The 23,437-nt window shown below is 41.6% G+C and overlaps 1 protein-coding gene across 1 annotated transcript in view; it reads left to right on the top strand.

Moving 5' to 3' along the window:
• The first annotated feature begins 3,402 nt into the window (after window positions 1-3,402).
• Window positions 3,403-23,437, top strand: part of Tmem26 (transmembrane protein 26) — a 49,842-nt gene continuing 29,807 nt past the window's right edge. Inside the window, exon 1 of the mRNA XM_055598847.1 lies at window positions 3,403-3,614. Coding sequence (XP_055454822.1) covers window positions 3,403-3,614 — 212 coding nt within the window. The remainder of the gene's footprint in view (window positions 3,615-23,437) is intronic.

Genomic DNA, 23,437 nt, shown 5'->3' on the forward strand with positions numbered 1-23,437 from the left:
GAATGGTAGGAAACTATGCAGGCTTGGAGGTTTAGGATGGAATCACTATTGCCCAGCATTGTGCTCTAGGTTAATTAAATAAATCCCAGTCTCTGGGTGGTGATTTGGGTATACAGCTCTGTAGGAATAACTGCTGCTTTCCTAAAAGATATATCATTAGTAAATACTAATACTCACAATAATGGCACTCATAGATGCCAGAAAACAGAGGGTGGGATGTCTAGAGACAAGGTACACCTACAAATTCTCATGTCCTGTGGCACTTCTTCAAATCAGGCCCAAGTTTCTGCCATCTCCACTGCCTTCCAATGTTCAACCCAGTCGAGAGAGTCCATACACAAATCAACCCATCACTTCAGTAAGAGCCACTTGGAACCACTCACTTTCTCAGCAACACCATCATCAAGGGACTGGGCTTTCAACACACTAGCCTCTATAGAATGTTCCAGACACAACCCATAACTCCTGTTATATGGAGTTAAAGGAAGTTAATAGAATCTTTTTCCAACTTGAAACATTTGGCTGGAAACCAACCAAGGTCAGAGTTGCTGGGCAAAGATCCACACACAGCAACTCTGAGATCACTGCTGCCACTCAAGTCTGCAGCTGGCCCCTGCCCTCATTGCCTCTTTTTGGTTCTCAGGAAGTCTATTGCCTCTTTAGAACATGTATCCCCTCCCAGCAGCTAATCCTTTTACTTGAAACCCAAATCACAGTATTTTAAAAAGAAGCCTGAGAAAGAATGGTGTTCACTTTACATTCAGGAGAGAGGTCTGCTGTGGCTACAGGGGAGTGAATGGGAGGTGGCTGTTGCATTTTGTGTGTGACCCCAGCTGATGCCAAAAGGTCTGGGTATTCACACTAAGACTACTTGTCAAAGAGTGTGGACACGTTAAATTGCTTGATGTTTCTAGTACTTTTTATGCATTTGTATACATGACTGGAGAGCCCCAGATAATTCCCAAAGCCTCTTCTCTATTTAAATGGATGTAGAAGAAAGGAAAGAGAATGTTTAAAGTGTCTTTAATGAAATTTTGTCTTTCAGATCCAGACAAGGGACTGCACCCAATTCAGACTTTCAAAATCTGGAGCCAAGAGCAATGTTTAGAAGACACAGGATGCATGCCCCTTGTTGTATGTCCAGTTTTGGAGAACCTTGCTGGGATGCATGAAGGAGGACAGAGAAGTCCCTGCCAGTGAGAGACGGATGTGTCTCTGTCGGCCATGCCTTTACATCCTCCTCCGGAACAAAGAAAACTTCACACCAGAGAAGGCCAATTCTTTGTCCCTGTAGATCAGGATACAAACATTATCCCTGTATATTCAGGTGTGAACACAGTCAAGATGAATTATTGAATACTGCCATATTAAAGTGAGGCTTACCAAGACAGCGAAGTCATGAAATTAATTCCATCTCTCGGTGGGATCCAATCTAAAGCCTCATAGTCTTTAAGCCCTAAAATCACCTACATCAAGCCCAAATGCTTCCTAATAAGTCATTCCCAGTACTCTTACCAATCTGGTCTAGTGTCCTTGGAGTGTCTTTCTCTATGACACCATAGCAAATCCAATTTATTTGGCTCCAGGGAGATTAACTAGGTTTCTGTTGAAGGGTTTGACAGGCCTTAGGAATGCTTCGGCTCTCTCTACCTTTTCTGATTTTAATCTATCTATCTATCTATCTATCTATCTATCTATCTATCTATCTATGTCTCAATCACTAAAGAGCAGTGACTTCTTTGGTCCTATCAAGAATTTCCATGTTCACAATATTGGGATCCTTAAGCAGGCATCTCTCCCTCCAGCTTCGAGGTTCCTGACAGAGGGGACATCAGGCATCTGTGAGGCCACCTGTGGACCACCTGCAAACCACCTGAAACCACCTGGGTATGCTCTGGGTTACCTTAATAAACCACCCATGTGGAACCAGTCACGTGGCACGATTTGTGAACCTGTCATGTAACTTTGCTGCACAATCCTAACGCACAGTGTATGACCTGATGGGTGTTTTATGTGGGTCTCTGACAACATTCCCGGGTAGACTTTTCTTTCCACATTACTTGTGTGGATGAGAGAGTACCCCTGCCTCACACTACTGTGAGTATCATTTTTCTAAACCCTCTTTGTAAACAAACGAAGAGGGGGTTGGCAGCACAGAGCTTTGAAGACCCTCGGTAAATCTAGTAAGATTTCAATAACTTCGTTAACTTAATGATTTTTACTTGTCTCCCAGCTGCGTACCCTTTCAAGGTACAAAGCATATAGCTTTTTCACATAGATTTCACTGAGATGTTGAATCCGTTTAAAGAAAAGAAAAAAAAACCCTGTCAAATAAAAATAATAACAAAAGCTTGGAGGACATCAAACAAGGAAACAAAAATCAGGCAGAGCTTTGAAGCCCTTAGTTTGGCTCTGATGCTGGGAACTTAACTCACAGATCTTCTCAAGAGTTATCGATCACAAACCTCTACCTCACCTCCTGGTAATGTTCACCTCCCTTTCTCCTCTCCCTCCCCTATCCCCCTTTGCCCCTCCCCCTCCCTCATGCTAGATGAGCGCTAAATAATGCAGCAGCCGGTCCTTTAATCTTTTTGAGTTTTGGTTTCACACTGTAGCACAGGCTGGGCTCACATTTACAGCAATCCTCCAGCCTCCACCCCCAGGAGACCAGGAGTCATCGCTAAGAGTAAGTACACCAGGGCTACCCATGCACTGAATGAGATGCTGAGAAAGGCCAGATTGTCTGTCTGCCTCAGTTCCCGGAAAGTTTCAGTTCTTCAAATTGGGAGGGGTGTGAAGGACTTCGGTTCTAAAACTGCTTGGACAGCGGATTCTTTGGTTCTCCTGAGTCCCGGCTTCAAGTCACCACGAGGGCCAGTTGTGCTCTTCCGAACGTGGGAAAGACCTGAAGAACGCTTGGGTAGAAAAGCAAGCAGAAAGAGCTGTGCCCCTTCCCCCTTTCAGCCGTGCAGCATCTTGGCCATCCATCAGCTCACCTCCACCTCCTTGGAGCAGGGCGGAGGGCATTCCTGTGGACTCCCTGGAGTCCTCGGGGTGGGGAGGGGAGGGCAGGGATGGAGGCTGGTCCTCAGCGTCCACAGGAGGCTGGGCAGCGCTGCAGAATAACACCCGAGGGAGTCTGGGTGGTGCAGCCCCAGATGCCTGCCGAGCCCAGCAGCCAGGAGAAGCTGGCTTTGGACTCAGTCTTCGAAGAGTTCTCTGGAAGTTGGAGGGGCGGGGCGAGCGGCGCTCTCCTGTCCTACCGGAGTCCTGCGCGGGAGTGTGAGGAGGAACTCGGGTCCCGCAGTCTCATTCCCAGGGTTGTCCCGCTCCCGTTCCTCTCTTGAGCAGAGGTGGACACCGGGTGCTGCCTACGGGGGTCGACAGGGCGCAGGCGCCGGGATGGCAGAGCGCAGGGGCAGAATAGGGGGGCTGGTCTTGCTCAAGGCCCTGGCCACCCGGCTGCTGTTCGTGTTGCACTCTCTGGTCGCCGTCTGGCGAGTGACCTGGGTGAAGGAAGAGCACTGGTACTGGCTGCTGGCCCTCCTCAACCTCTTGCTGGTCCTGGAGACGGTGCTCACCCTCAAGTTCAAGCGCGGCAGAGGCTACAAATGGTAAGAGCGCCCTGGGAAGGGAGAGCGCACAGGGTCCCAGGCATTGTTCCTCAGGGTCCTAACTGTTGTTCTTGTAGTCTGTGGTTTCCTCTCTGGCATCCGGGCCGGTTTGGTTCTTCTTCGTGGAGTTTGGCCGGCACGGGGGGTGCGGGTACAATCTTTTTGGGCACACCAGTGGTACCTTAGGTCCCAGCGCTGCGCTGGGGAGGCTGGAATCCAGAGCACCTACGTGGCTGATCAGTTCAAACTATCTTCGCTAGAGGAGTGAAGCTGATCGCTGGGTGCCCTGCTTTCTAAGTTGGGGCTTGAGCCCTAGACCAGTCCTGGATGCACTGGCCAGGGTGGGGATGCTTTGCCGGGCACCTGTGATCCTTGCACAGCTGAGCGCTCCGTACGTGTCCACCGCACAGTGGTTCCCCATTCCTCCCCACGCCCACGCCTTTGGTTTTAGCCTCTTCCCTTCTCTACAATCCTCAGTGTGCCTGCGGTTTTAGCCACTTCCAATTTCTTCCAACCCAAACGTCCCTGGCTCTCCAGTGTGGAACCAGTTTCAGGTATCTGGGTTTGGCGGCTTGGGAGCTTGTCAGCCTATCCAGACAGGCACAGGTTGTATGCCAGCCACACTGGAGGAGGGACCAGCAGGTAGCTGTGTTGGGAGGATGGGGGGTGGTTGTCTGAACCTCAGCATTGCAACTCAGGTTCCGGCTGGAGGCTGTAATTCCTCTTACAGACCTAATACAAGAGGGAGGACTAAAGCAAAGACTGCCTGCCCATTTGCCAAGAGCACCCCCAGCTGCCCATCTTCACCTTCCAGGGATGTTTCATCCCAAACTTCTCCAAGTTAGGCCTCCCCCTGCCCCCGCAAGGAAGGAGAAGATAGTGTTAGTTCATTTATTTACTGCGTGCAGAGAAGCCCCTCAGCAACACAGTGCAGAAGGGTCGAACATTTCGAAGGCACAATAGAAGAAAATGGGCTATCTTTGAAAGTGATGTGAACTCGACTTAAAAAGCTCTGAGAGATGGGGCTGCAGCCCGGGATAAAAAGTGAATAAATTGTAATAAAATTTTTTTTAAAGAAATATATGTAAAAGCTCTGCTTTTGAAGAGAATCTAGAATTGTCAATGCTAAGTCATTGGAGGGCTTGGGATAACTAGCAGAGCAAGGAAGGGCATGATACTTCCCAATATCTTTCCCACGGACAGTTTATTAAGCATGAGGCATTTGCGGCAATTTCTAATCTGACTTCTTGATAGCACAAAGAAAAATGCTATTCTCCTCCCAGAAGACTGACTCGTGAAGGGGAGAAGCAAAGAAGGAGAAAGTGTAAGCCCACCACATCCTGCAACAGATAAATTTGAGTATTTTTTTATTGCACATTTGTAATGCTCTGAAGTAGACATATCTTCCATCGCAGGAGGAAGTCTGAGGCCCAAAACTGTCCTATGTAAAGTAGTCCTGACACCAATCATGAGTGCTTCTGGGACAAATGTCAACCTCAGACTCAGAGAAGAGCCAGCTCAGCAAAGCCTGAAGTAACCCTTTTGTCCCCAAGAGTAGGCCAAAGCCATTTTGGGCTGGTGGAATATTAGCCTTTCCTGTGTATGCTGACTGACTGCTGAGTCAGGCTGTCGTGGCACTTAGACCCAAGAAGGAAAAACGCACGCGGGTCCGTGAGTCAGATTACTCAGATTAAGAGCCATGCGGGCATCGAAGGTGTGGGCTGCAGAATTCGACTTAAAATGGGGTAGATTGTGGGCATTTCTTCTTACTCGCTGTGTGACCTCAAGCTTACTTAGTGTCTGCCAGCTTCAGTTTCAGATCTGCGAATGTGTATTTCACAGGTTGTTGAAGAATTGTGTGAGCTTATATAGTTGTTGATGGTTAATGAATCGTAAGAGGCTTTCATTATATCGTGATTTGTTAAACTTCTTTCATATTAGAATATTCTATATAAAAATATCAACGAGATACTTCTTTTTCTTGTGTAAGTCAAAGAACTTTAACAGAAAGATTAGAAAAAAAAAAACACTTGGTTCAGGGTACAGAAATGAGGAAAAATCTTCTATTTTGAACTACAGACCTGTGCCATGTATTGTATATTTGAGCACTGGCTCAAGAGAAAGTTTGCTGGCTTGATATCCATCCCAACCAATATTTGAAGGCAAACAGAGAAAAACTTTGATATGTCCAGCTTATTAGAAAAGTTTGGGAACAAATAAGAGTTTGCAAAGTTGTGCAAAGGGTCTTCTTTAGTTCCCTCCCCCAATACCCACGCTACACTTTGATGTTACAGAACATACGCTACAAGTCAGTCTGCAGACAGAGTCATTTCCACTGCAGATAAAACCACAAACAAGTGTGAGGAAAAGTAAGATAATGGGCTTCTGAGAATAGATACATAAGTATCCTTGAAATATCATGATGACAATGAGAAAGGTTTTGATTTGGGACTGAATTCATTCTAGGTTGTAGTTTTCTCAGAAAAACACAGCACAATCATTTGCTATTTGAGTGTTAAGAACAGTTTTCTATCCAAAATTACCAGCTGATAGAATCAAGGACAGAGAAAAACCCAACAGTACAGTAATATCTATGTTAAGCATATACAGTGAAGTACAACATATTATATATATATATATATATATATATATATATATATATGGGAAAATGCTAGCTTCATTTAGTTGTATGTATAGATTCACATGGGCTGAGATAGTAAAATAGGTAGTAAATTTTGAACTATGGGTCTTATATTTTGGAACCTGCCCACAGAACCAAAAGTTTCTGTATGTAAAGAAATGAGCAAAAAAAATTAACATCCTGTCATATTGAAGGAAAATGAATGTGAAAATATCTGATTTATATTAAAGAACTAATTGAAAAATTACGGTATGTTTATTTTGATACTATTGAAAAGGATGTGGTAGGTTTTAACCACTCTCCAAAGAGGCTATCCACGGTGTGTCATCAGGACACTGCAGTGACAGGATTCTGTGTTATAGCTCATTTGCTACAAGGATGGACTTGGAGGAGAACTATACATTTTCCAATTGGAAACACTTGTTTTACCCATCCAAGGAAAAAGAAAGAAAACAAGTCGCTCAGTGAGAACAATTACAGAAAAGAAGAAGAACGAGGAAGAAGAGAAGGGGGAGGAGGAAGAGAGATGAAAATATCACCTAATTCAGACTTTACTTGATTTTTCCCCATTATCTGGGAAACAATCCAATGGGTCTATGAATTGTCACTTAGGTAAAGTCAAAGCACACAAGACAGTTTTTCAGTTGCTTTGCAGCCAATAGTGCTAGGGAGGAAGAGGCCATCTCAGCTGCTGCAGCTCTCCCATGTTAAAATCTGATCTAATCCCATAGAACCCAATCAACAGATATGACAGAGCAGAGCAAAGAGAACAGCTCACCCCTGCAGGCAGAAGTAAGCATGCACACACAGGGCGAAGAAATCCCTTTGCAGTAACTCTTACCACCATGAACTTCCTCTGGCTGGCAAGGCTAAGATGAATATTCTTTATTTTGTTAGAATTTTGTTAAAATTTAAGCCTGGACCCTGAAAAAACTAAATGAGGGAATGGCACAAGTCCCAGGACTGTAAAAGACAGCAGGGATTCAATTTCTTAATGTAGCAAGCGTGCACTTGTCTCCAAGGACACTTTCCCAACCCTTTGGAAGGGAAAAGTAGAACTAAATGCTGAGCTCAGCTGCCCAGGGACAAGGAGCATTACAGCATCCCAACTGACTTGCCAGCTGGAGCAATTAATGGTGGAATTCTATAGAATCCAGAGGGTGGATCAGTGACACACCCCTGTGAAACCCATAAGGGATGCCGGGGAGCTTGCTCTCCATTTCCGCTAGTGTTCACACTACCTGGATCTTCACTTATGTTTCTCCAAGATGGAAATCAGCATCACTTAGTTTAACTTTTCATGATTTTTATTTTCAGTTGCCTGGGCAACAATCCAATGGATCTGAGAATTATCCTTTAGGTAAAGACTCAAATACAAGACAATATTTCAGTTTCTTCCCAGCCAATAGTGATAAAATACTCCTCAGGGGATAGAAAAATTACTCAAGATTGTGACAAGTTTGAAGCCTGTTCACTTGGAAGGAGGCAGTATCTGAGAATTAGAAAAACAAAAAATTCAAGTTGAATTTAGTGTCAAAAGTACAGAATTTTAAGCACAGATCTTTCTTCATCAGAACATCAACAATGCAAAGGAATTTTGTCTTATTGAGATTTGGGGTTAGAAGATAATTACCTGTGCTGTCTCTCCTTTCTCTTTCCTTTCTGTTTGATTGGGCAAAAACTATTTTTTCTGTTTTGTTTTCTAGACAGCCCTGTGCCATCCCAATGGCCTTTAACCTGTGGCATTCTTTCTTCCTCCTGAGTGTTGTGATTATAAGTAGATGCTACTAAGCCTGGCTTGACAATTATTTGCCTGACAAGGAACAACAATATCATGCAAGTAACTGGGCCTGACAGAAGTAGCAGAGGCGGGGGGGGGGGGGGAACCAAATGGCTGAAATTTTAAATAAAAAGTAGTATTTTGGTCGTTTTGGTCTGGTCCGGTGTGGTCCGGTCCGGTTCTCTTCTCTTCTTCTGTTGGGGGTTTTGTTTTCCCGGTCTTGGATTTGTGTCGTTTTCATGGTTGTCTTTACTTTGATATTTAGCCTAGGTTACAGCACCTGACTGTGATGTAGACTTTGTCTTAATACGCAGTACCACAAATAAATAAATAATGCTTTTTCCTCCGTACAAAAAAAAAGTAGTATTTTGATTAAGTGTGCAAATGTGTGGAATGAGAATTGTTGTGAACCTTTAGCATTTGCCAAGTTTCAAGGGCTGCCAGATTCCACACAGGTGATCCCATCTAATCCAGCAACCACTGCAACTGTTTTAATTTTTTCTCTTTTACATGTGGGAAACTGAGGCAGGGAGCTGCTAATCTTTTCACTCAGGCTCATAGAGTTGCAAAGGAGGAGTAAGAGAGTCAGGGAGATTGCAAGCTCTAGTCTGCTGCCCTCTTCAACATTCCAGAGCGGTCAGAGTGGGATGAGCAATGGTAGGGAGGAGAGGGAACCTCACAGGATTGGAGCTGCAACATGATAAAGGGAGGTGAGAGCTGCAGCTAGAGGCAGGAACGCAGAGCCCAGCTAAAGAGAGGACACTGCCAGTGGGCAGAGCACAGAAACCTCACCAGATATCTGAGGTGGAAGCACCCAGCCTCACCCTTCATTCAAGCACAATGAACTTCAATACTCATTACATGAGGCAGGTATGCAAGTGTGGGAAATATAGAAGAGGTAGGTTCTTGCCCTCAGACACACCTCACGCTTTTAATCAAGGGGATCGGAAAAACACTAAAGAAGTTTGTAATTAATAAACCAATGAGCTGAATACCAAGCTGGCAAATGATTGCTATAGACAGTGAGTGCTTGTGTGATGTGGCTTACAGAATGAGAAGCGGGCAGGTTCTGGTTGGTCACTGGATGGGCTCTGTAGAGGACAGGATATCTGGGCTGAGGTTTCAGATGGGGAAGGGTCTGTCTGTTTTCATTACTTCTCTGTTGCTGTGAAGAAACACCGGGACCAAGGCAACTCACACAAGAGTTTAGCAGCTGATCCCAGAGGGTTAGATTCCACATGGTGGGGACAGCATGGCAGGAGGCCACAGGCATGGTGGCAGGAGCAACAAGCTAAGAGCTCACACCTTCCTCCCACCCCCCTCTGGCTACAGGAGGTGGCAACATCAGGCTCCTTATCCCCCACTGCTGGGAGTCTTAGCTAGGGTCATCTCCATAGATTCCCCATAGGGTCCCAGAGATGCACCCCACATACTGATTTCCATTCTCTCTCAGTCCTCCCCTACCCTACTATCCTAACATCTGATCCCCAAAACAGTCCCCCTCCCTTCTCCCTCTCCCACCCAGTTCCCTTCTTCCATCTACTTCAGATGTCTATTTTATTTCCCCTTCTGAGAGAGATTCAAATATCCTCCATTGGTCCTTCCTTGTTACTTAGCTTCTTGGGAGTCTGTGGATTGCAGCATGGCTATCCTGTTTTATGGCTAACATCCACTTAAAAGTGAGTGCATACTATGTGTGTCTTTCTGGGTCTGGGTTACTGCACTCAAGGTGATATTTTCTAGTTCCATCCATTTGTATGATGTTTTTGTTTTCAACAGCTGAGGAAGTATTCCATTGTGTAAATGTACCACAGTTTCTTTATTCATTCTTCGGTTGAGGAACATCTAGGTTGTTTCCCTGTTTCTAGCTATTACAAATAAAGCTGCTGTGAACATTGTTGAGTAAGTGTCCTTGCTGTATTGTGGTTCATATTTTGGGTATATGCCCAGGAATGGTATAGCTGGGTCTTGAGGTAGCACTATTCCCACTTTTCTGAGAAAGCGCCAGATTGATTTCCAAAATGGCTGTACAAGTTTGCACTCCCACCAGCAATGGAGGAGTGTTCCCTTTGCTCCACATCCTTACCAGCATGGCCTCTCCCTTGAGTTTTTGATCTTAGCCATTATGAGAAGTGTAAGATGGAATCTCAGAGTTGTTTAATTTGCATTTCCCTGATGACTAAGGACATTGAACATTTCTTTAAGTGCTTCTCAGCCATTTGAGGTTCCTCTGTTGAGAATTCTCTTTTTAGCTCTGTACTTCCTTTTGTGTTGGGTTATTTGGTTTGCTGGTGTTTAATTTCTTGAGTTCTTTGTATGTTTTGGATACTAGCCCTCTGTCAAATGTACATTAGTGAAGTTTTTTTCTCCACTCTGTAGACTACCATTTTGTCCTGTTGACAGTATCCTTTGCCTTGCAGAACCTTTCCAGGTTCATGAGGTTCCATTTATGAATTGTTGATCTTAGTGCCTGAGTTGTAGGTGTTCTGTTCAGAATGTAGTCTCCTGTATCATTGCCTCCAAGGTTATTGCACACTTTCTCATCTACTAGATATAGTGTATCTAGTTTAATGTTGAGGTCTTTGATCCATTTGTACTTGAGTTTTGTGCAGAGTCATAAATAAAGATTTATTTGCATTCTTCTACATGCAGACATCCAGTTAGATCAGCACTATTTGTTGAAGATGCTTTCTTTTTTTCCACTGTATGATTTTGGCTTTTTTTTTTTTTTTATCAAAAATCAAATGTCCATAGGTGTGTGGGATTATTTCTGGGTCTTCAATTTGATTCCATTGATCATCCTGTTTTTATGCCAGTCCCATGAGGTTTTTTGCTATTGCTTGAAATCAAGGATGGGGATACTTCCAAAAGTTCTTTTATTGCACAGGATTTTTTTTTTCAATTCTGGTCTCCCTGCCCCCACAGGAAGTTGAGTATCAAGGGAGCTCACATCTTGAACCATAAACAAATCAGGGAGAGTAAGCTAGAAATGGTACAAGGCTTTTAATCTCAAAGCCTATCCTCTATGCCATACTTCCTCCAAAAGGGCCACAGCTCTTAAATCACCCCCAAACAGCTGCATCAACTGGGGAACATATTTTCAGATGTTTCAGATGTTCAGACCATGGAGATGTATTTTATTTTTTATTTAAACCATCACATGGGCCCAGACACATTAAAATCATCCAGAGAGAAGAGGTAATTTAGGGAATAATCCTAAGGTACTAATAATCCTTGAGGTACTAACACACATCCTCAAATGACTGAGTCATTTTATTGCTATGTTGATTGAGCAAAGCAATAGTATTTGTCTTTCTCCTTGTCTATGGCCTACCTAATCTCAGCTTCTTGACCACCCAAGCAGTGTCAGGCATGGGTTCCATATCGTGGAGTGGGCCTTAAACGCAATCAGATTGTTTGTTTTCAATTTCACTGATATTTGAAACCCCAGATGGGATGAAATAGAGGGTCCTTTGAAGGGAGACCCAGAGACTTCCATGTGACCAACTTGGGCCATGAAAGTTCTTTCAGAAGATCACATATGCTCTGTCTGATCTCACTTGCTGCTCATATTTTCAGAAAGTTCTCTGGATTCTGTTATTCCAGTAACATTTCCACTGTTGATCAGGTTTTCCGTCCTGTCTGCGGTGAATCAACTATATCTCAAGTCTCACAGCATTCTCTTCTGTGTCTTCTGTATCTTCTAGTGTGCTTACAGAGATATGTGTTCTGTATCCTGAGCTTCCGTCTCACTATAGAAAGTCCGCTTAAGGTTGTAGTGATTTGGGAAGCATACAGTGAATACCTCCCTTCTAATGATTTGGTTTGTGTCATTCTTGTCAAGGCTCAATCCTGGTTTTCTCCTTATGTTGCTTCCGTGGTGGACTCTTAAGGTGTAGTCACTGTTTTCTCCTTTTATTTCATGGTGGACTGGAGACAGATATAATAATTACACTTGAATTGGAATAGGATATCAAGGAGATAGAAGTACTGGCTGACTACCAAACTTTGTCCATGAGAATATACAACTGATAACTTCTAGAAGTGAAATCTAGAAGTGACATCTTTATTTTAGACAAAAAAAAATATTCCTACTTTTAAATTAGCCATGTTTCTCCTCACAGCAGTGACATTATTATGTACACAGAATTGGAACAAGTGTGAAATGCTTAGTTTTTCTTGCGCAGTAGAGAATTCACATTTACATCAAGGCTAAGCTCCTTGTGTGGGTGCTCCATACTACTTCATCAGTTCTTTTGAAGTATTAGTGTTGAGGGGCTGAAGCCCCAGCTGTATCAACTACATTTGTTATGGAAAAATCAGTTTTTTTCCTTTTAAAAATCGTAATGTATGTGCCATAAAAATTACTTGTTTGAAGGTCACATAGAAATGATCCTCAGGACACAGGAAATTTCTCATGCAAAGTGGCTTTGCTCCATTTCTCTGAATGTAAACTTATTACCCATATATATGTATTATTTATACTACACATATAAACACACACATATATTTTCTATATAAAATGCATATATGTCTTCTATATGTGATACACACACACACACACATATATGAAGGGTGTTATATTTTAACTATGGTTTATGTTTTGGGCCTCAAAAAGTTAGATATGTAATTGATTTAACTCGTGTATGTATTAAAAATTAGTAATTCTTAAGGGAATTAAATTTCTCCTCTAACATGTACTATTGGCCCTGGTTGAGTTATTTGTAATTTCTTTGCTTTCTATTTTCCTAGCTATCCTTATTGTCTTATATATTATTTCTCTTCACCTAGATTAGCCCCCTGATAACTTGGCAGTCTCTGGGGATACTAACAAGGGTGATAAAGGTGATTATTACAGGAGGTAATAACAGTCACCAGTCATGGAACACTGAGGATATACCAAAGTTTTTACATATCCATTTTCTCCCATAATCCTCAGATGATCTTTTCAGTTTATTTTTAAATGCCCTCCTAGTGTGACTATACTGATGCGCAGAAAAGTGACTTGTCTAAGGTCACAAACAGTGACAACAAGCCAAGATTTCGATCTCGTTGTCTCTTCCTGCTATGAGGAACAGGGTGTTTTCCATAAGGCAGAAAAGTTCATGCTAAATACATCGCTCAGGCATTCATGTGTAAGCAGATGTCCTTGAAAAAAACTAAACAGGTTATAAAGAGAGAGAGAGAGAGAGAGAGAGAGAGAGACAGAAATTCTAGACAGCTTTGGTTTGGATCTCCAAGCAAAGAATCAACCTTTTCTACAGAAAAGAATAAACACATACTCTTATCTTTATGTATAATGATATAAATTATAGCATTACATAAATAGCATTCATAATATTTTCTGTGTTACCAGGGACCACAAAAATGCTATAATCATGACCAATTAAATTTCACGTATGCATTATTAAACAACCGTTTATTCTCAATAAACAAACAAGCATTTCTCATACAATATGTTGTCATGTTCTTGAAGGAATAGGAGCTTTGTGCAGCTCTATGTATGTACGTGCAAAGTGAGACATGGAAAAATGAAAGTGCTCCAACAAAGCATGTCCAGGGTGCTGGAGGACTGGATGGCCAAGAAACAACAGCAAAGTTGGTTGCTCTCCAAAGGAAAAGAAGAACCACAATGACACACATTGAGGAACTATAGGACAGGAAGGTTTTGCTCAGAATCAGTTCATGTAGAAAGATATAATGGTTTCCTCTGCTCAGAAATTTTTTTTTATGGTAAGAATTATACATGGGGCAGGGCATGGTGGTGCATGGCGGCAATCCCAGCACTCGGAAACCAGAGGCAGAGGTAGAGGCAGAATCAGGCTGATCTCTGTGAGATCGAGGCCAGCCAGGCCTACAAAGTGAGTCCAGGACAGCCAAGGCTACACAAAGAAACCCAATCTTGATAAAGAGAGAGAGAATTATATATGTGCCCCCGATTGATTCATGCCTTTCCCTTGTCACTTGTTTAGTTGTGAGGTAAGATCCTAGAGTTTAAATACCAGCTATCTGTTTGTAATAAAGTTGCCTGTGCTTCAAACATGCTCTTGGGAATTTGCAGATTGAATGCTGTATGTAGAGAGCAAGTTTCCCTTCCTGTTTACTTCATAATTTGAGAGTGTGATTTTCATTTAAAAATTATTAATAACAACAAAATTTAGAATCAAGAATTTTAATGTTCACCTTCAGAATTATCTCTTTTGAGAAAACCTACGAGTGAATAGCCCTCAAGGAACCTCAAGTGCGGTGAATGATCCTGTTGAGTGATTCTATCTATCCAACATAGTCTATCTTCAAAATTCCTCTCCCCTTTCTCACTTGTGCCTGTTTTCCATAACTCTATTCAATAACTGGAAAAAAAATAATTGACAGTGATTAAAATATGCCTGGTCTATTTCTTTGGGGAGGGGGGGGCTTCCCATGAGCTATGGCCACATAGTAATGGCCTCCTTTGGTTATTGAAGACACATACAAAAGAGGTCTGGGAACAGGGGTAGGGGATAGTGATATGTTACTTAGAATATAAAAGGATTCTGGCTGGATTAAGACAGTGAGTTCCTAGGAATTCAGAGGCTGTGGCTCTGTAGAATTGGGTTCATTTTGAGATGTTACAGATGGGCAGGTAAAGGACCAAAGGCCGAGGTGTTGACAACTATAAATCCCCTGACTACTACAAATCCCCTTGTTAAGGAGCCAAGATGGAAATCACCCAAGCTGAACTCCACTCAGCGAAACCAGCCCATCTAGAAAGAAGCCAAGAAACCCTTGAAACAGATCTTAGGGCCTCACACAAGGGCAACTTGACATAGTTTCTTAATGTCCAAGAAAACAACGTTTCCAGAAATTATATTAGGCATATTTAAGGGGCTTTAACATCAGAATTTGAAACTGGAGTGTGTGATCCTTGCTATTCCATTCTGTTCTGTAGAGTGTAAAATGCCACTAAGTGAAATAGAAATTAAATCTGTATTCATATGGAAGTAATTTTGCACATTTGTTTTTGCTTCATTTAAATATTACCCATGTTCACATTTGTATACGTGATTAGAAGCCAGACCAAAAAAAAAAAAAAAACCAAAAAACAAAAACAAAAAAAAAAAAAAACCAACTAATGTAACAAGCTATATTATGGTTAATTTTCCTCTATATGTGTACATATAATGTTATATGTCTAAAAATGAATGGGTGTTACATTTTCAATAAGAAAAGAATAATAATTGTCATTTTGTAGAAACAGCAAAATGGAATCCTAATTCTAGACTAGTGCTGAATTGAAATAAATAAAACCAACTTGACTAGTGCTCAATGTCATGACATAATCATTTTATGAAAAACATTATAATTTGTTGAAATGACTGCTTTGTGTGACAAATAGCATTGTAGTTTTAGTATGAAATGAAAAGACAAAATTCAGCAAGTACATCTTTTGAGGAACTCAGCACTAAGCTTTATATGGTGGTGAATGCTTACAATCTCAACATGAGCAACGTGGAGAATGAAGGTTCAGGAGTTCAAGGTCAGACTGAACTCTCTGAGACACTGCCTTAAGAGAGAAAATAAAGTATGAAGTGAGAGAGCTCAGAGTGATGTTGAGCGAGACATAGAGCCTCATACATTCAAGAAACAAAAGTAAGCAAATAAATTTGTCAACAGGCAAATTATTACATTAGTGTTCATAGGAAAAGGCTAGGAGGTATTAATTTGGAGAGAACTGGTATGTAGGAAATAATCTTCAAAGGAAACTTTTATTTAGAAAACAAAGCCGAGGAAAATAATTTGCTGTTAAAAAAGATGCACCCAGCAACTTTAATTTTCTGACCAGAGAATGATAATAGAGACTATAATACATTTGAGTTCCTTCCAGCAGCTAGCTCACTGTGGTGGGCTATTGTCGGTGTTGCAAAGATTCCCTACTTGGGTGTGAGATGTCAGTGTGTAGCAATATAATGTGTGGTGTTTATTTAAATAAAGGTCCAGAAACATAACTCATTCAGCTTCAGAGCTGGTTCGGTCCTCTTGTGGCATTCGTCATTTAGCAAGTTGCTTGCAGCCTAATTATTCCTAAAGCCATCAAAGTAAACAGACAAACAAACAAACAAACAACAATGAAAAACAAAGTGCAACGATCTGGTAGCTCCTCAAAAGGTCATGTGAATTGATTAGCTACACAGCCAAACATGTGCGAAGTTCAATTCATTAATTTTTAAAATGCAAACGCTCCTTGGTTCCAAAACTGAATAGTATTGATGACACAAAATCTATCATACTACAGACCGGGGACAGCAGGATGGTTCAGTCGGTAAAGGCACCGGCTGCCAAGCCCGAAGACCTGAGTTCAAATCTTAGAACCCACAGGATAGATGAAAAGCACCAACTCAAGAAAGTTATCTTTTGATTTGCAACCAGGTGTTGTGCCATGCACGTGCGCGCCATACACAGACTGAATAAATTATAAAAGGGTTTTTATTAATTAAATTTTTATTTTTTTAATATTAGTTACAGTTTATTAACTTTGTGTCCCAGCTGTATCTCTCCCAACCCCACCCTCCCTCCCTCATCTTTTATTTTATTTTTTATTTTTAATTAAATTTTTATTTATTTATTTTTTTTTTAATTTTTTTATTTTTATTTTATTTTTCTTTTTAGTTACATTTTGTTAACTCTGTGTCCCAGCTGTATCCCGCTCCCTCATTCCCTCCCCAACCCCACACTCCCTCCCTGGTCTCCTCCCTGCCCCTTTCCAAGTCCCCTGATAGGGGAGGACCTCCTCCCCTTTCATCTGACCCTGTTTTATCAGGTATCTTCAGGGCTGGCTGCAAAGTCCTCCTCTGTGGCCTAACAGACTGCTCCTCCCCTGGGGTGGGGGTCAAACAGCCTGCCCTTGAGATCCTATTAGAAATAGTCCGTGTTCCCCTTACTTTGGAAAACTACTTGGTTACTGAGCTACCACAGGCCACATCCAAGCAGAAGTTCTAGGTTATATCCATAGATGGTCCTTGGTTGAGTGTCAGTCTCAGAAAAGACCCTGTGCCCAGATATATTTGGTCCTTGTGGAGCTCCTATCCTTTCCATATCATACTAACTTCCCTTCTTTCATATGATTCCCTGCACTCTGCCGAGGGTTTGGTTATGAGTCTTAGTGTCTGCTTTGAAACACTGCTAGGTAGAGTCTTTCAGATGCCTTTTGTGATAGACTCCTGTCATAAGTTCAATGCACATCCCATTTGTCTTTCTAAATGAGGATTAATCACCTTCGCCTGTGTCCACTTTCTTGATTATCTTCTTTAGGTGTGTAGATTTCATTATGTTTATCATGTCTTGTAGGTCTATATAAGCGAGTATATACCAAGTTTGTCTTTCTCCTTCTGGGATACTTCACTCAGAATGATCTTTTCTAGATCCCACCACTTGCCTGCAAATTTCATGATTTCTTCCTTTTTGATTGCTGAGTAGTATTCCATTGTGTAAAAATACCACAGTTTCTGTATCCATTCCTCCGTTGACGGACATCTGGGTTGTTTCCAAGTTCTGGCTATTACAAATAAAGCTGCTATGAACATGGTTGAACAAATGTCCTTGTTGTGTACTTGAGCAAATTTTGGGTATATACCTAGGAGTGGTATAGCTGGGTCTTGAGGTAGCACTACTCCTAGTTGTCTGAGAAAGCGCCAGATTGACTTCCAGAGTGGTTGAACCAGTTTACATTCCCACCAGCAATGGAGGAGGGTTCCCTTTTCTCCACAACCTCTCCAGCATGTGCTATCACTTGAGTTTTTCGTCTTGGCCATTCTGATGGGTGTAAGGTGATATCTCAGGGTCGTTTTGATTTGCATTTCCCTAATGGCTAATGAGGATGAGCATTTCTTTAAGTGTTTCTCTGCCATTCGACGTTCCTCTTTCGAGAATTCTCTGTTTAGCTCTGTTCCCCATTTTTTAAGTGGATTACTTGGTTTGTTGCTTTTCTGCTTCTTTAGTTCTTTATATATACTGGATATTAGCCCTCTGTCAGATAAAGGGTTGGTGAAGATTCTTTCCCAATCTGTAGGCTGTCTATTTGTTTTGATGACAGTGTCTTTTGCTTTACAGAAGCTTTTCAGTTTCATGAGGTCCCATTTATTGATTGTTGCTCTTAGAGCCTGTGCTGTTGGTGTTCTGTTCAGGAAGTTGTCTCCTGTGCCAATGAATTCTAGGCTGTTTCCCACTTTTTTTTCCAGCTGATTTAGAGTATCTGGTTTTATGTTGAGGTCCTTGATCCACTTGGACTTTAGTTTTGTGCAGGGTGATAAATATGGATCTATTTTCATTTTTCTGCATGTAGACATCCAGTTGGTCCAGCACCATTTGTTGAAGATGCTGTCTTTTTTCCATTGAATGGATTTGGCTTCTTTGTCAAATATTGAGAATTCATAGGTGTGTGGGTTTATTTCTGGGTCTTCTATGCGATTCCATTGATCCTCCTTTCTGTTTCTATGCCAATACCATGCAGTTTTTATTACTGTTGCCCTGTAGTACAGCTTGAGATCGGGAATGGAGATACCTCCAGATGATCTGTTGTTGTACAGGATCGTTTTGGAGATTCTGGGTTTTTTGTTTCTCCATATGAAGCTGAGAATCTTTTTTTCAAGGTCTGTAAAGAATTGAGTTGGTATTTTGATGGGAATTGCATTGAATCTGTAGATTGCTTTTGGCAGGATGGCCATTTTCACAATGTTAATCCTACCAATCCATGAGCACGGGAGATCTTTCCATCTTCTGAGATCTTCTTCAATTTCTTTCTTCAAAGCCTTGAAGTTTTTCTCAAATAGGTCTTTCACTTGCTTGGTTAGAGTCACACCAAGGTACTTTATGTTGTTAGTGGCTATTGTGAAGGGTGTTGTTTCCCTAATTTCTTTCTCAGCCTTTTTGTCTTTGGTATACAAGAGGGCCTCTGATTTTTTTGAGTTGATTTTGTATCCTGCCACTTTGCTGAAGGTGTTTATCAGCTGAAGAAGTTCTCTGGTTGAATCTTTGGGGTCGCTCATGTATACTATCATATCATCTGCAAATAGTGACACTTTGACCTCTTCCTTTCCGATTTGTATCCCCTTGATCTCCTTTAGTTGTCTTATTGCTCTGGCTAGGACTTCAAGTACAATGTTAAAGAGATATGGAGAGAGTGGGCAGCCTTGTCTTGTCCCTGATTTCAGTGGGATTGATTTAAGTTTCTCTCCATTGAGTTTGATGTTGGCTATAGGCTTGCTGTATATTGCCTTTACTATCTTTAGGTATGTGCCTTGTATCCCTGATCTCTCCAAGACTTTAAACATAAATGGGTGCTGGACTTTGTCAAATGCTTTTTCAGCATCTAAGGAGATGATCATGTGGTTTTTCTCCTTCATTTTGTTTATGTGGTGGATTACATTGATGGATTTCCGTATGTTGAACCACCCTTGCATTCCTGGGATGAAGCCTACTTGGTCATGGTGGATGATATCTTTGATGTGTTCTTGGATTCGGTTTGCAAGTATTTTATTGAGTATTTTTGCATCAATGTTCATAAGAGAGATAGGTCTGAAGTTCTCTTTTTTTGTTGGATCTTTGTGTGGTTTAGGTATCAAAGTGACTGTGGCTTCATAGAATGAGTTTGGTAGTGTTCCTTCTGTTTCTATTTTATAGAATAGTTTGTGGAGAATTGGTGTTAGTACTTCTTTGAAGGTCTTGTAGAATTCTGCGCTGAAGCCATCTGGTCCAGGGCTTTTTTTGGAGGGGAGACTGTTAATGACTGCTTCTATTTCCTTGGGAGATATAGGACTATTCAGTCTTTCTACCTGATCTTGACTTAATTTTGGTAGATGGAATCTGTCAAGAAAGTTATCCATTTCATTTAGATTTTCAAATTTTGTGCCATATAGGCTTTTGTAGTATGACCTAATAATCGTTTGGATTTCCTCAGTGTCTGTAGTTATGTCCCCATTTTCATTTCTGATTTTGCTGATTTGTATGGTTTCTCTCTGCTTTTTAGTTAGTTTGGCTAAGGGTTTGTCTATCTTGTTGATTTTCTCAAAGAACCAGCTTTTTGTTTCATTGATTCTTTGGATAATTTTATTTGTTTCTAATTGATTGATTTCTGCCCTTACTTTGATTATTTCCAGCCTTCTGCTCCTCTTGGGTGTATCTGCTTCTTTTTTTTCTAGGTTTTTCAGTTGGGCCATTAAGTTGTTTGTATGTGATGTTACAGATTTCTTCTTGTAGGCACTTAGTGTTATAAATTTTCCTCTGAGCACTGCTTTCAATGTGTCCCATAAATTTGGGTTTGTTGTGCCTTCATTTTCATTGAATTCTAGAAAGTCTTTAATTTCTTTCTTTATTTCTTCCTTGACCCAGCTGTCATTGAGTAGTAAGTTGTTCAGTTTCCATGTGCGTGTCGGCTTTTTGTTGTTTCTGTTGTTGTTGATGTCCAGCTTTAGTCCATGGTGGTCAGATAGTATACAAGGGATTATTTCAATCCTTTTGTATCTGTTGAGGCTTGCTTTGTGACCAACTATATGGTCTATTTTGGAGAAGGTTCCATGCGGTGCTGAAAAGAAGGTGTACTCTTTTGAGTTTGGGTGAAAAGATCTGTAGACATCTATTAGGTCCATTTGATTTAGGGATTCTGTGAGTGCTTTCATTTCCCTATTTGGTGTCTGTCTGGTTGATCTGTCCCTTGATGAGAGTGGGGTGTTGAAGTCTCCCACTATTAAGGTATTAGGATCAATGTATGATTTAAGCTTTAATATTGTTTCATTTACGAATGTAGGTGCTCTTGTATTTGGGGCATAGATATTCAAAATTGTGATGTCCTCTTGTTGGATTTTTCCTTTGATGAGAATATAGTGGCCCTCCTTATCTTTTTTGATTAACTTGGGTTGAAAGTCTATTTTATTAGATATTAGGATGGCTACTCCAGCTTGTTTTCTGGAACCATTTGCTTGAAAAACATTTTTCCAGCCCTTTACTCTGAGGTAGTGTTTATCTTTGTTGCATAGGTGTGTTTCTTGGATGCAACAGAATGTTGGGTCCTGTTTCCGTAACCATTCTGTTAGCCTGTGTCTTTTTATTGGTGAGTTGAGTCCATTAATATTGATAGATAATATTGACCAATGCATGTTAGTTCCTTGTGTAATGGAGTCGATGATCTTACCTTGTTTCATTGCTTGTTTTCTTTTCATTTTTGTTGGGACATTATCTGTATGCCCTGTTTTCTTGGGTGAATTCGTTTTCGTTGGATTGGAGTTTTCCTTCTAGTATCTTCTGTAGGGTTGGTTTGCTGTATAGATATTGCGTAAATTTAGTTTTGTCATGGAATATTTTGTTTTCTCCATCTATGTTGATTGAAAGCTTTGCAGGGTATAGTAGTCTCGGTTGACATTTGTGATCTCTTAGAGTCTCCATGATGCTTGCCCAGGCCCTTCTGGCTTTCATAGTTTCTGATGAGAAGTCTGGTGTGATTCTGATAGGTCTACCTTCATATGTTACTTGGCCTTTTTCCCTTGCTGCTTTTAATATCTTTTCTTTGTTCTGTAGATTTAGTGTTTTGACTATGATGTGACGTGATGTGTTTCTTTTCTGGTCTAGTCTATTTGGTGTTCTGTAGGCCTCTTGTATATTTATGGACATCTCTTTCTTTAAGTTGGGAAAATTTTCTTCTATGATTTTTTTGAAAATATTTTCTGGACCTTGGAGCCTGGAGTCTTCTTTTTCATCAATTCCTATTATTCTTAGATTTTGTCTTTTCATAGCATCCTTGATTTCTTGGATATTTTGTGATTGGAATTTTTCTGATTTTACTTTTTCTTTGAGAGAAGTATCAATTTCTGCAAGTGTGTCTTCAGCTCCAGAGATTCTCTCTTCCATCTCTTGTATTCTGTTGGTGATGCTTACTTTTGTGGTTCCTGATCTTTTCTCCAAGTTCTCCAGCTCAAGAGTTTTCTCACTTTGTGTTTTCTTTATTGATTCTAATTCTGTTTTCATGCCTTGCACCATTTCTTTTATGTGTTTGAATTTGGATTCCTGTCTCTCTACGATGGACTCTATTTCTTTGTTCATTTCCTTTTTGTATGCCACTAATTTCTTCTCTACTTGTGCCTCTATTTGTTTGGCTATGTTTGCCTGTGTTTCTTTAAGGGTTTTGTCTATTTCTTCTTTCTTTACCTCCAATTGACTGGCCATCTCTTTGAAAGATTTGTTCATTTCCTCCTTATGAGCCTCAAATAATTGAGCAAGCATGGCTTTAAGGTCATTTTCCTGTGCTTCTGATGAATTGGAATATCCATCGATTTTGGGGTTTGCTGGTGAAGTCATGATGTCCTGATTTATGTTGGAAATGTTCTTTCGCCTACCCCTGGCCATTGGCTTATCTGAGACCTTCCCTGTTTGTTTTTGGATTCAGCCGATCAGACTGGTACTGTCTCTCTCTCGAGTCTGGAGAATTCTTCAGGAAGTTGAGAGAGGTCCCGTGTCCTTAGCGTATGCTGAGGACTAGCTGTACAGGCAGGACACTTGGCAGAGATCGGCGTATCTGGGCTGTCTGCTCTCTGGTTTGGCCCTGCTTCTTTGATGTGCTCCGCCAGTTCCGTGCTGCTGTCACTGCCAGGTTATGAGGTCTTGCTGCAGCTGGAGATTTCAGGGTGGTCACGTCAGTGGGAATCGGGGTAACCAGCCTTTCTGTTCTCTGGTTTGGCCCTGGTTAGTCTTAAACTGGAGGGCTGATGTGCCCCACCAGCTCAGTGCTGCTCCGCCGCCAGGTTAGAAAGTCCCGCTGTAACTGGAGACTGGGTTGCTAGTCCAGATGCTTTCTGGGAAGTCCTGGGGTCTCTTTACTTTGCTCTCCAACCTTCGGAGGCCCAGCGCCTGGTGTGTCTAGCTTGTATGGCGTTTCTGTCTGGTTTTGGTGAGTATATAGCGTATTCTCTGTCACTGTGGTATTGGGCGGGCCGTACCGTCAGTGATCGCGATCCTGCGGAGCTAGTATGGCGTCTAGCAGACTCGGGCCCTGGGAGGATGGTGCAGCTGCCGCGCGTGAATCTGGGGCTCCGAGACACAGTACTGCTGGCCTTTGCCGATAAAGGACTTGGGGCTCAGCCTCAGTGGCTGCAGGCCCCAGGCTGTTAGGTCTGCGCTGAGAAAAGCGAGATTTAACCTTGTTGCGACTTTGGAACTCGCCTGAAACCCCTCAGAGCACACAGCAGCCGCACTCAGACCACAGCACACAGACCATCAAGCCAAATTTTTATTTTTTTAATGTTATAGTTTATTAACTTTGTGTCCCACTCACTCCCTCATTCCTTCCCAACCTCATCTTTTTTGTTTGTTTGTTTGTTTTTTATTCTTTACTAATTACACTTTATTCACTTTGTTTCCCCCCTGTGGTTCCCTCCCTCC

The sequence above is a fragment of the Psammomys obesus genome, unplaced genomic scaffold, assembly GCF_907164565.1.
Source record: "Psammomys obesus unplaced genomic scaffold, mPsaObe1.curated_primary_1811, whole genome shotgun sequence".
NCBI classification, from domain to species: domain Eukaryota; kingdom Metazoa; phylum Chordata; class Mammalia; order Rodentia; family Muridae; genus Psammomys; species Psammomys obesus.